General features: G+C 42.5%; 1 protein-coding gene across 2 annotated transcripts in view; it reads right to left on the minus strand.

Annotated features, from left to right (window-relative positions):
• AREL1 (apoptosis resistant E3 ubiquitin protein ligase 1) overlaps positions 1-12596 on the minus strand; it is a 50967-nt gene that overhangs the window by 17258 nt on the left and 21113 nt on the right. For both annotated transcript variants that reach the window (XM_011981527.1, XM_011981529.1), the window contains 3 exons: positions 6397-6457; positions 5250-5476; positions 4078-4315 (listed from right to left, as the gene is read on the minus strand). In XM_011981527.1, the coding sequence (XP_011836917.1) occupies positions 4078-4315; positions 5250-5476; positions 6397-6412 (481 nt within the window). In that variant the 5' untranslated portion in view covers positions 6413-6457. The remainder of the gene's footprint in view (positions 1-4077; positions 4316-5249; positions 5477-6396; positions 6458-12596) is intronic.

Consider the following 12596-nt stretch of genomic DNA (forward strand, 5'->3'; position numbering starts at 1 on the left):
GGCCAGGCACAGTGGCTCATGCCTGTAATCCCAGCACTGCGGGAGGCCAAGGCGGATGGATCACCTGAGGTCAGGAGTTTGAGACCAGCCTGGCCAACAGGGCAAAACCCCATCTCTACTAAAAATAGAAAAAATTAGCCGGGCATGATAGCAGATGCCTGTAATCCCAGCTACTTGGGAGGCTGAGGCAGGAGAATTGCTTGAACCTGGGAGGCAGAGGTTGCAGTGAGCTCAGATTGTGCCATTGCACTCCAGCTTGGGTGTCAGAACGAGACTCCATCTCAAAAAAAAAGAAGAGAAAAATAAATAAATAATAATAATAATCCCATTAGATAATGGGCAAAAGGACCAGTGTGGTGGCTCACGCCTGTAATCCCAGCACTTTGCAGGGCCAAGGGGGTGGATCGCTTGAGCTCAGGAGTTCGAGACCCACCTGGCCAACATGGCAAAACCCTGTCTCTACAAAATATACAAAACTTAGCCGGGAGTGGTGGTGTGTGCCTGTAATCCCAGCTACCCAGGAGGTTGACAAAGGAGAATTGCCTGAACCCAGGAAGACGAGGCTGCAGTGAGCCAAGGTAGCACCACTGCACTCCAGCCTGGGCAACAGAGCAAGGCTGTCTTAAAAAAAAAAAAAAGAAGGAAATGAAATGAAATGAAATGAAAGGGAAGGGGAGGTGAGGGGAGGGGAGGAGAGGAAAAGAAAATGGACAAAAGACATGAAGAGACGTTTCACTAAAGAGGATACACAGATGACAGGCATACGAAAAGATGTTCAACAGCATTAACCATTTAAGAAATGCACATTAAAAGCACAATGAGATACCACTACACACTTATCACAATGGCTAAAATAAAAAATGATGACAGCATTAAATGTTAGCAAGGATGTGAAAAAAACTGGATCATTCATACATTGCTAGTGGGAATGTAAAATGCTACAGCCACTCTGGAAAAGAATGTGGCAATTTAAAAGCAACTAAGCATACAACTGCAATACATCTCAGCTACTGCATACTAGAGAAATGAAAACTTACGTTCACATGAAACCTGTAGATGAATATTTATAGCAGCTTTATTCATAATAGCCCCCAAATGGAAACAACCCAGATATCCTTTAACAGGTGAATAGTTAAACAAAGTGGTACATTCAGACCACAGACTATAGGTAGAGTATCCCTAATCCAAAAACCAGAAATCCAAAATGCTCCAAAATCCAAAACATTTTGCATACCCACACGATACTCAAAGGAAATGCTCACTGAAGCATTTAGGGTTTCAGATTTTTGGACTAGGGATGCTGAAGTGGTAAATAAGTATACTGCCAATATTCCAAAACCCTCAAAAATCTGAAATCTAAGACACTTCTAGGCAGGCACAGTGGCTCATGCCTGTAATCCCAGCACCGTGGGAGGCCGAGGCAGGAGGATCGCTTGAGGCCAGGAGTTAGGAAACCAGCTTGGTTAACATAATGAGACTCTCTCTCTCCAGAACAAAAAATCAAAAAATTAACCGAGCGCGGTGGTGCACACTCGTAGTCCCAGCTACTTGGGAGGCTGAGGTGGAAGGAGCCCAGCAGGTCAAGGCTACAGTGAGCCATGATCCTGCCACTGCATTCCAGCCTGGGTGACAGAGCAAGGCCCTGTCTCAAAAACTACAAAACATTCCTATACCATGTTTGGAGAGAAAAAAACCACAAAACCACACTTCTGGTCCCAAGCATTTTGGATGAAGAATACTCAACCTGTACTACTCAGCAGTAAAAAGGAACCAACTGGCCGGGCGCGGTGGCTCAAGCCTGTAATCCCAGCACTTTGGAAGGCTGAGACAGGCAAATCACGAGGTCAGGAGATCGAGACCATCCTGGCTAACACGGTGAAACCCCGCCTCTACTAAAAAATACAAAAAACTAGCCGGACGAGGTGGTGGGCGCCTGTAGTCCCAGCTACTCGGGAGGCTGAGGCAGGAGAATGGCGTAAAACCCAGGAGGCGGAGCTTGCAGTGAGCTGAGATCCGGCCAGTGCACTCTAGCCTGGGCGACACAGCGAGACTCCGTCTCAAAAAAAAAAAAAAGGAACCAACTACTGATACACTCAGTAACCTGGATGAATCTCCGGAAAATTATGCTGAGTGAGGAAAAGTCAACTCCAACAGGTTATATACTATATGATTTTAGTTATATAGTATTCTTCAAATGACAAAATTATAGAAATGGGGAATAGATTCATGGGTTGCCAGAGGTTAAGAAACAGGTTGGCAGCGGGTGGGGCAGAGGGGCAGGCACGGTGGCTCATGCTTGTAATTCCAGCACTATGGGAGGCCAAGGTGAGCGGTGTATGAGGTCAGGAGATTGAGACCATCCTGGCCAACATGGTGAAATCCTGTCTCTACTAAAAATACAAAAATTAGCTAGGCATGGTGGCACGTGCATGTAATCCCAGCTACTCAGGGTGAGGCAGGAGAATCCGTTGAACCAGGGAATCAGAGGTTGCAGTGAGCCAAGATTGCGCCACTGCACTCTAGCCTGGTGACACAGCAAGACTTCGTCAAAAAAAAAAAAAAAAAAAAAGACACAAACAAACAGGTTGGGAGGGGATGGGTGTGGCTGTAAAAGGGCAACATGAGGGATCCTTTTGACAATGGAAATGTTCTGTACCTTGGCTGTATCAATGTCAATACCCTGGCTGTTATATTGTACTAGTAGTTTTGGAAGATGTTACCACTGCAGGAAACTGGGAAAATGGTATACCAGATCTCTGAGTTATTTCTTACAAATGCATATGAATATACAATTATCAAAATATAAAAAGTTTAATTTTTTAAAAAGGGCTGGTACATATAAGGATATGAGCTGTTCTCCACTGGTGGCAAGGAGGTGGGTGATGATAATTCATGTGAAAAGGAGTCTGTGAGTGAGGCACTTAAGCAAAGGAGAGGATACACACAGAAAGAGATGGCTTGGGAGCCATTTTGCCCAGAGCCTTACTCTGCTATCAGAGAAAGAAAATTGAGGACTAGTTAAGAAAAGAAACACATATCTTAAGGCCCCACTCAGTAAGGTTTCACTTCAAAAGTTACCTAGGGACCCCAGGTCCTATTATTTCTGTGGATACCACAGCCCTTAGCCCTTAAGAACTAGCCAAACTAATGACTCAGCAATTTTACTCCAGAATAATAAAAACATGTCAACACAAAAACCTGTACACAAATGTTCACAGCAGCATTGCCTACAGTACCCAAAAGTAGAAACAACTCGACCACCAACCGATGAAAAGATAAATAAAATGCAGCATATACACACAACGGAATATTATTTGTCAATAAAAAGAAATGAAGTACAGATTCACGCTACAGCATGACTGAAACTGGTTTAGATATTTGTACCCTCCAAATTGCATGCTGAAATGTGATTCCCAATGTTGGAGGTGGGGCCTGGTGGGAGGTGATGGGGTCATAGGGGAGGATCCCTCATGAATGGCTTGGTCTCCTCCTCATGGTAATGAATAAGCTCTTGTTCTGAGTTCATGCAAAATCCGTTTGTTTAGAAAAGCCCAGCACCTCCTCCCTCTCTCTCTTGCTCCCTCTCTCACCACGTGACACTCCTGCTCCCGCTTCGCCTTCCACCATGAGTAGACACTTCGCAAGGCCTCACCAGAAGCAGATGCTGGTGCTACACTTTTTGTACAGCTTGCAGAACCGTGAACCAAATAAACCTCTTTTCTTTATAAATTACCCAGTCTCAGGTATTTCTTTACAGCAAGACAAAAGCAGCCAAACACAGTAGGCAAATCGACAGAGACAGTAGATGAGTGGCTGCCTAGGTCTGGGGGATTTGGGGAGAAAGTGACTACTAATATGTATGGGGTTTCTTTCTGAGGTTATGAAAATGCTCTAAAATCAACTGTGAAGATGGCTCCATTTAAAGAACCATTAAACTGTATACTTTAAAAGGATGAATTTTATGGCATGTGAATTAAATCTCAATAAAGGTATTATTTTTAAAAAGGAAAGATGGGATGGAAGGAGTGAGAGAGAGGGAAGGAGACAAAGAGAAAAAGAAAGGAAAAAAGAACCTACCAGGTTGAAAAATTTTGTAGTAGGGACTGTATGCCACATTTAATCCACCAAGCTTCACTGTGATTTCATAACGCCCAGCCTTGCGCACAGTGAAGGCCACTTTTACCACATTGGAATTGGGCTCCTGAAGGACTTCCTGGGTCACTGGAATTTCCACTGCCAGCTCGACATGAGAGATGTGAACTCTTAGTCCCACAGGCCGATGTGCAGGGAAAGGCTGCCCGTTCTTATAGAATAACTGCCATGGAAAGAAGGACACCCGTTAGCAAGCAGAGGAAAAAAACATTTCCTGTGTAGAGTGAGTGGGGAGAGAGGAAGTCGCTGGCAGAGATCACACTGGTAAACCCCAATACCTACCCTGTTCCTCACAGTCCTGCTCACAAAAAGACAGAGAGAAACAAATCCCATCAATACTCCAAAGAAAACCATTAAGTCATGAGCAAATTCTTAACCTGTTCAGAGGACAAGGGTAGAATTTACCCCTAAATCAAGAAAATGTGCATTTTAACTTGCCACTTCTGAACCACAAATGCTGCCTCCTTGGTCTTACCATCCCTTTATATTATCAATGCTAACCCAAATTTAAAGGTAAGTTAGCCGGCAGCACTGGCAATGAGTGAACTAAAGCGTTAACAGACAAAGGTAGGAGGGGTTCAGGCTCTCAAGCCAAGCTTAATGCTACAGTGAAGAAGTCAATGCAAGAGTTGGGAAATTTTTTCTGTAAAGTGCCAGAGAACAAATGTTTCGGCTTTGTGGGCCATACACAACTACTCAACTGTCATAACTACTCAGGTGTGAAAACAGCCATAGTCAATACATGACGAATGGGTGTGGCTGTGTTCCAAGACAAATGTATTTAAAGAAACTGAAGGTGGGCCTGATTTGCTAACCCAAAGAGTAAGTACTATTACTTATGCTTTTCTGTAATATTTTTATTTTGAAAAGGTAACATTAAGGCTTATACTTCTTCAAAGCTAAGGACCTATTAAATCAAAATGACAGAGAAATTTGTGACTCTTCCGATAGCAGCAATTCACTAGTTCCTGGAAGGGGTTGAAAAACAAGAGAAAATGTTAACATTCCAGGCCAGCACCTGGTAGTGTTGAAATGGGCTCTGGAAAGCAAGTTACTCAGAAACCCCAATGGGTATGGAGACAGAAACATTCCCTTACATGCACTCGGAAGGCCATGCTGTGGCCCACCTCATAGGGGTCCTTCCAATCCCAGGAGACTTTGCAAGACCGGGGATCCAGGTAATTTCCTCGCACGTAGTCATAAATAGTCCGGTCTCCTCGGCGCTCGCGGTCCTCATTCTGGAGGAAGCTGACTACACGTGCGGCAAGCTCAAAGAGGAACTTAATTGTGAAGAAGAATGCAACCACAGACACTGTGATTCCACCTATGCAAAAGAGAGAACACACGAACCGCCTGCCAGTTACACATTACAGCTTTTCATTAAGGAACAGGCCAACCATTTCTCAAAAATTAAAGGAAGTCAGGATGAGACTGTAAGGCTACCAAAGAAACACTGCACTGGGTACTACCTCTGTGGATAAGAAAGGAACTTCTACACCAGGGGTCAGCAACTACAGTCCTCAGGCCAAAGTCCACCCACTGCTTATTTCGGTAAATAAAGTTCCATTGGGATATAGCCACACCCATCATTTATAAGTTGTCTATGGCTACTTTTGCCCCACACTGGCAGAGTTAAGTTATTGAAATGAGCCTTTGGAACCAAAAATATTTACTCTCTGGCGTTTTATAGAAAAAGTTTGCAAACTCTTGCTCTATACAAGCTGCATATAACGTCCGCCCTGCTCCCCACTTTCCTGCACTTGCTGGGCCCCCCACAGAAGCAGTAAAAAGGATGTGCCTTTGGTTCCCACCATTTCTTTCTTAAAATAATGCATTATTTGGGAGCCCTCCCCTCCTTTGTGTGCTTGGCAAAAGTGTTCCCCAATCCCCACCAGAGTTAGCAGTTCCCTTTTCTGGGCTCCTTCAAACTCCTGCACATTCATCTGGTATAACTTTCCTCCTCCTTGACCATTCCTCTTTATGTTATGAATGAGTACTCCTTGAAGGCAGATTTTCATCTTATTCAACTTTAGACTCCACAGTAAACAGTGTCTGGCATTGACTATAATTGCTCAATAAACCCAAATGAATGAATTCCAATGCCAACTCTGTGAAGGTACATTCTGGCATGACTAGAAATATTTCCAGCTCCATTTTCAAAGGGAAAGGAATAGGCAGAAAAGGAGAAAGAACCCAAGCAACCTTAACAAAAATATAATAGAGAGAGTTCTTTCCATAACGTACCAATAACGTAAAACATCAGGTCCCTTCAATGCCAACAGACAGCCGAGGATCACAGCTGCAGCTGTTAAAAGAAAACTTGTTTAGTTTTTTTCCTCTAACTCTGCCTTGTAGCTATCTCACAGTAAGACAGAGTGTATGGCGTGAGCCAGACAACTCTCTCGAGTCTAGAGCCTTACTATTCCTGTCCTCTTTCTAGCTGGACAGGTGCCCTATAATATATTTCAGAGAAACAAACAGAGACTGCATCATTCCCCTTGGAGACTTCCAATCTACTGGCCACTCTAGGAATACCACAAACAGCCACTTGCTTTATTGCTAATTTCAAAATGCAGTAACATGGCCTTCATCTTCTTAGATCCACAGTTCCCAAGACAGTTTCCCTCCCTCATGCAAAGTGGGGCTAATTAACTCATGCAAAGAGGAGAATGGAGTCACTTTCCCCTTATGTTTGCCTTCTGGAAGTAATTCAGCTATGTAGAAATAGCTACATAAAATGTAGAATTTTTTTTTTTTAAAGCAAGTATCATTATCATCATGTTGGCATTATGTAATGAAAATGAACTCTGGGTCATCCCAATAATAAACAGTGGGTCTGAAAGGGAAGTCATTTATACTGTTACCAATCAGGCAAACTAATGGGCCCTCTGGAAGATGAGCTCAGCAGAAAGACCAAGGAGAGGAACAAAAGGAGACTGTACTTCTCATCCTTAGTCAAGCCTGTCAAGGTAGGAGTTTGAGGGAAGACTTTCACTGTTGTTAAACTTGTTTCCAGAATAACACTTCAATCTTAATTACTCATTTGATCATTTGAACCAATGAAAGTACTGCCAAGGAAAAATGGAATGTATGCTAACGTTCATATCTTATCACTGAGTCTGACCTTAGCACAGGTTGTATATTCTATTTTACAACGCACTGAATTCACTCTTTCTTTTCAAGTCAGTATACACTAAGGCTGTCAATGTTTCTTCACCTAGCACCTTTTATCAGCACTAGAATATTACGTAGAGACAAGACAGCTAAAAATTTCTAGGTTCAGATCTGGGAGGGACCAAAACAATTTTTTTTTCAGGGTATGTTTTTACATCTGATTGTGTTCGCTTAGTTCCTCTGATAACAATATATCCAGTGGAACCCACAGAGAATAGGTAATTTGAGGAATGACTGTCAAAAGTTTCACAGAAATCCTACTTAGAGTGATTATCTAAAGTCCTACTAGAAAAGAAATCCACACGGGAACATTAGAATTGTCACATGGATTAAGGTGCTCCCAAAAGGGTCTATTACAGACAATATAAAGAGCCAAAATTTGGGATCATAACTACTGAACCTCCTTCCCAAACAAGTATCTCATCTCTTGGGACCCTATGGTGAATTAGCTGGGGACCCAACAGCTATCATCTCAAAAAGCTGCTACCATCTCTCAAAAAGCATCTGTCTGCATCTTACAGGATGCACTAGATGACTTGGTGGGACCAAAACTGGCAGTTTAACTGCCTTAAATACTTCCTCAGCAGGATGCCATTCAATCAGACCCTAGATGTGAAACTTCTGGTCCTCAGGGAAGTTACAGCACTCAGCAAAGAAATGATGTATATATATGTGGCTGGTGTTACAGATTTGTGGTCTTCTTAGAGGAATAAAAGCAGTGCTAAATGTATGGCTTGAGTCATGAGGGCTGGAAAAATTCCCCCCTACTATCTCTGACAACTATAACAACCCTTTCTGTGAGAGACAGCTGACATGCAGTAATTTAGAAGCCTAGAGAACAATCCCAGGACGGCAAACTGTGTGACCTATCTAGGCTTCAGAATCTCACTGCTGTAAAAAGAGTTGAAATTTAATAATTTATATGGTATCATCCCCTTTAGTATGATATGATTTCAATGCAACTCCCCACAGCAATCAAAGATCTAGTCAAACAGCATAACAAATAGTATAAGATAGAGGATAAGGGGACAGACTCTAGAGTTAGGTTACCTGGCTTCAAATCTATGCCCCACCATTCATAATGTGACCCTGGACAAGTCATTCAATCTTTGTAAAGGGGTGCCAGTTTCCTTATATATACCTCATGGGGTGCTGTGAGGATTAAATGAGTTAACACATACAAGCAGCCTATAGTAGTGCCTGGCACACAGTGAGTTCTCAAAGTTTTAATGATTATTACAATTGTTATCAATAGTAGCACCAGTATCACTACTCCTTTACTTCAAAGCTGATAGGAAACTCCTCTCTACTGGCCCACACTTTCTTCAAAGAGAAATGCATCTGAACTCCAAAAGGCATGGCTTCTATTACTGTCCCTAAACAGTCTGCATGGGAGTTCTTTATACTATTCTAATTATAAGACTAAAAAATTTTACAATAAAGGGTTAAAAACTCATCCTAAAATAATTCGTCCAACAAATACTGAGTACTTAATATGTGTGGTATAGGGGGAACAAAGTAGAACACGAGAGCCACAGTCCAGTTATCATGAAGCTGGCAGTAATGAGCTTTACCTTGTGGAGTCCTCGGCCATTTTTCCCTTGTCACTTATTTCTCAATCAAATCATCACTATTGATTTTCAAGATCACCTAAACCTTCTCCAATAAGTCAACTCTACATTTCTGCCCCACCTCTCTTTATCATTTAAAATTCAACACACCAATTACTACTTTTTCCCCAAACAACTTTCTTCTTGAAACCTCCTCATGACCAGGGAGTTAGCTCTATCAATTCCTCACTCACTGATATTAACTTTACAAAATGTTCCACTGCTCTACAACGGCTCTCAAACCACTCCCCACCCCCACAGTATTTACCCACCTCCCAGTTTCACCCATGGTCACATTCTGAATTTGCCTTCGTTCTACATTTTCCCCCTTTCTGGTTCTTCCTGAATTCTCTCGAAAGCCCTTCTATTTTTTTCTTTTTTTTTTTTGAGACAGAGTCTTGCTCTGTTGCCCAGGCTGGAGTGCAGTGTAACAATCTCGGCCCTCCGCAACCTCTACCTCCCGGGTTCAAGCAATTCTCCTGCCTCAGCCTCCCAAGTAGCTGGGATTACAGGTGCCTGCCACCATGCTCGGCTAATTTTTTGTAAATTTATTTTTTTTTTTTTTTAGTAGAGACGGGGTTTCAACATGTCAGCCAGGCTGGTCTTGAACTCCTGACCTCAAGTGATCCACCTGCCTTGGCTTCCCAAAGTGCTGGGATTACAAGCGTGAGTCATCACGTCCAGCCAGGCTTCTCTACTTTTGTCACTTAAATCACTTTTATTCCAGATTTTACCTCTGTTCTGAAGCATTTTCTGGAAGCATGTTCTCCTGTCGGGGGCTCTCTCTGCCCTGTATCTACTGCTATCCCTACCCCACACTATTCTCTCTGGCCTCAGTTGCTACAATACCTCGTTATTCATCCTATGACCTATCCAAATTAGATCCTTTACACTTTTACATACAGCTCTGAAATGTCTCCTCTCCATTCCTTTTGAAAACTCATCTCCTCTGCCTAGAATATCCTCTTCCCTTTTATTCTCTACACATGGAACATCTCCTGATCCTAAGGTCTAGGAAAAATCTTATCCACTTTCTCCAAAATCTTCCCTAATACTAAATTTAGAAATTCCTTTCCTCTTGTGAATTTCCATAGAACATTGTTTTTATTTATCTTATAGCACTTTTATTTATTTATTTATTTTTTTTTTGGACGGAGTTTCACTCTTGTTGCCCAGGCTGGAGTGCAACGGCACCATCTCGGCTCACTGCAACCTCTGCCTCCAAGGTTCAAGCGATTCTCCTGCCTCAGCCTCCCAAGTACCTGGGATTACAGGCATGCACTACCACGCCCAGCTAATTTTGTATTTTTAGTAGAGATGGGGTTTCTCCATGTTGGTCAGGCTGGTCTCAAACTCCTGACCTCAGGTGATCCGCCCACCTTAGCCTCCCAAAGTGCTGGGATTACAGGCGTGAGCCATCATGCTTGGCCTAGCACTTTTATTCTTTTAGTCTCATTTTTTCATTTTAGAGTGGTTATGAGTAGTCTTAAAAATCCTCCAGGCTGGGCATGGTGGCTCATGTCTGTAATCCCAGCACTTTGGGAGGCTAAGGCGGGAAGATCACTTGAGCTCAGGAGTTTGAGACCAGTGGGACCTCATCTCTACTAAAATTTGAAAACAAATTAGCTGGGCGTACTAGTGCACACATATATCCAGCTACTGGAGGCAGGGAGGGGGCTTGAGGCAGGAGGATTTCTTGAGCCCAGGAGGTTGAGGCTGCAGTGAGCCCTGGTGGCACCACTGCACTCCAACCTGGGCAATAGAGTGAGACCCTGTCTCCAAAAAAAGTGCTCCAAAGAAACCAACATAATTGCATATAGTAACTTCAATAAATATGAATAAGATCAAATGTCTGTCCTTTTCTTTTCCAGAATGCCTAAGGATCAGGAATTTTCCAGATGGGATCTTCCTTGTAGACAGAGCTTGAAAGGATTTCTCTAATTAACAGTGTACTCACTTGAGCCATTTATAAGTTCCTCAACCTAAAAATTGCCAATTTAATTCAGTTCAACGAGCAGGTATCAAATGCCCACCACTGGGGTTGCAGATTCCCATGCATGGTATTTTTCTACAGCAGTTTCTACGGCACTCTTTACTTTTTGCTATTCATATTTTTCTGTATGAAATTATTTTGGAACTTTCCCAAGTCTAATTCCAGCACAAACAAGTATATAAGGCTCTACTGTACTATTTCATCCAATTGTTATGAGTATTTTGTGTGTTTTCAAGTTCCTCTCTTTAGTGTCCTTGACCTTTATAAATATGGCATATTGTGATACTTTAAGCTAGAAGAAAAATGTGACAGTAGTAAATTAACAACTTTCTATCTGCTTATCGAGTCACTTATCACAGGCCGAACATTGCCTTCAGTGCTTTACATATGTTAGCCTAAGTAATTGTCACCACAACAACTTGGTAAGATGAATACTATCATTCTCGTTTTATGGATTTTTTTTTTTTAAGCTGGGCTTAAAGTTGCTGAATATCTCACATTGGGATAAGTGACAGAGTTGAGATTCAAGCCTGGCTGGGAAAGCCTAACAGGACATGGTGGCTCATACCTGTAATCCCAGCACTTTGGGAAGCCAAGGCAGGAGGATCACTTGAGCTCAAGAGTTCGGAACCAGCCTGAGCAACATGGCAAAACCCCGTCTCTACAAAAAATACAAATAAAAAATTAGTCAGGATGTCATAGTGCACGCCTGTAGTCCCAGCTACTTGGGAGGCTGAGGCGGGAGGACTGCTTGAGCCCAGGAGGTCAAGGCTGCAGTGAGCCATGATTGTGCTACAGAACTCCAGCCTGGAGACAGAGAAAGACCCAGTCTCCAAAAAAAAAAAAAAAAAAAAAAAAGCAAAAGCCTGTGTCTAACTCTGAAGCTCAATGTTCTTAACCTCTACAGTGAATCATGAAAAAGAATAAAGTCATAAGGATAGTGAAGTATTTGGAGAAAAAAAGATTTACGAAAACAGATAAAACAAAGTATGAGAAACACTATCCAATCTTACTGTGAGGAATCTCATAGCAAAGCTAAAATTAGAAAGATAAACTCTTGGCCGGGCGCGGTGGCTCAAGCCTGTAATCCCAGCACTTTGGGAGGCCGAGACGGGCGGATCACGAGGTCAGGAGATCGAGACCATCCTGGCTAACACGGTGAAACCCCGTCTCTACTAAAAATACAAAAAACTAGCTGGGCGAGGTGGCGGGCGCCTGTAGTCCCAGCTACTCCGGAGGCTGAGGCAGGAGACTGGTGCAAACCCGGGAGGCGGAGCTTGCAGTGAGCTGAGATCCGGCCACTGCACTCCAGCCCGGGCTACAGAGCAAGACTCCGTCTCAAAAAAAAAAAAAAAAAAAAAAAAAAAAAGACAGATAAACTCTTATGGCTCTTTTTTTAATCTTTTGAAATATAAATAAAGCATGACAAAGAAAAGTGGAATGCAATGCCAATTCTCTAGTGCAGAAATATCACTTGCTTACGAAGGATCCTGGTCTGGTTGCTTAATACTATAGCATTTTGGCTCACATTACCTACAAAAGGGGAAAAATACTTGAAAATATCTGTCTCAAGGGACTGTTAGAAAGTTGATTAACATACATATTTTAAAATCCTCTGCTTTTTCGGAGCATAAAGATTTTTAATTACAATAGCAACTAAATTTTAG

This window comes from Mandrillus leucophaeus, unplaced genomic scaffold (genome assembly GCF_000951045.1).
Source record: "Mandrillus leucophaeus isolate KB7577 unplaced genomic scaffold, Mleu.le_1.0 Scaffold228, whole genome shotgun sequence".
Lineage (NCBI taxonomy): Eukaryota > Metazoa > Chordata > Mammalia > Primates > Cercopithecidae > Mandrillus > Mandrillus leucophaeus.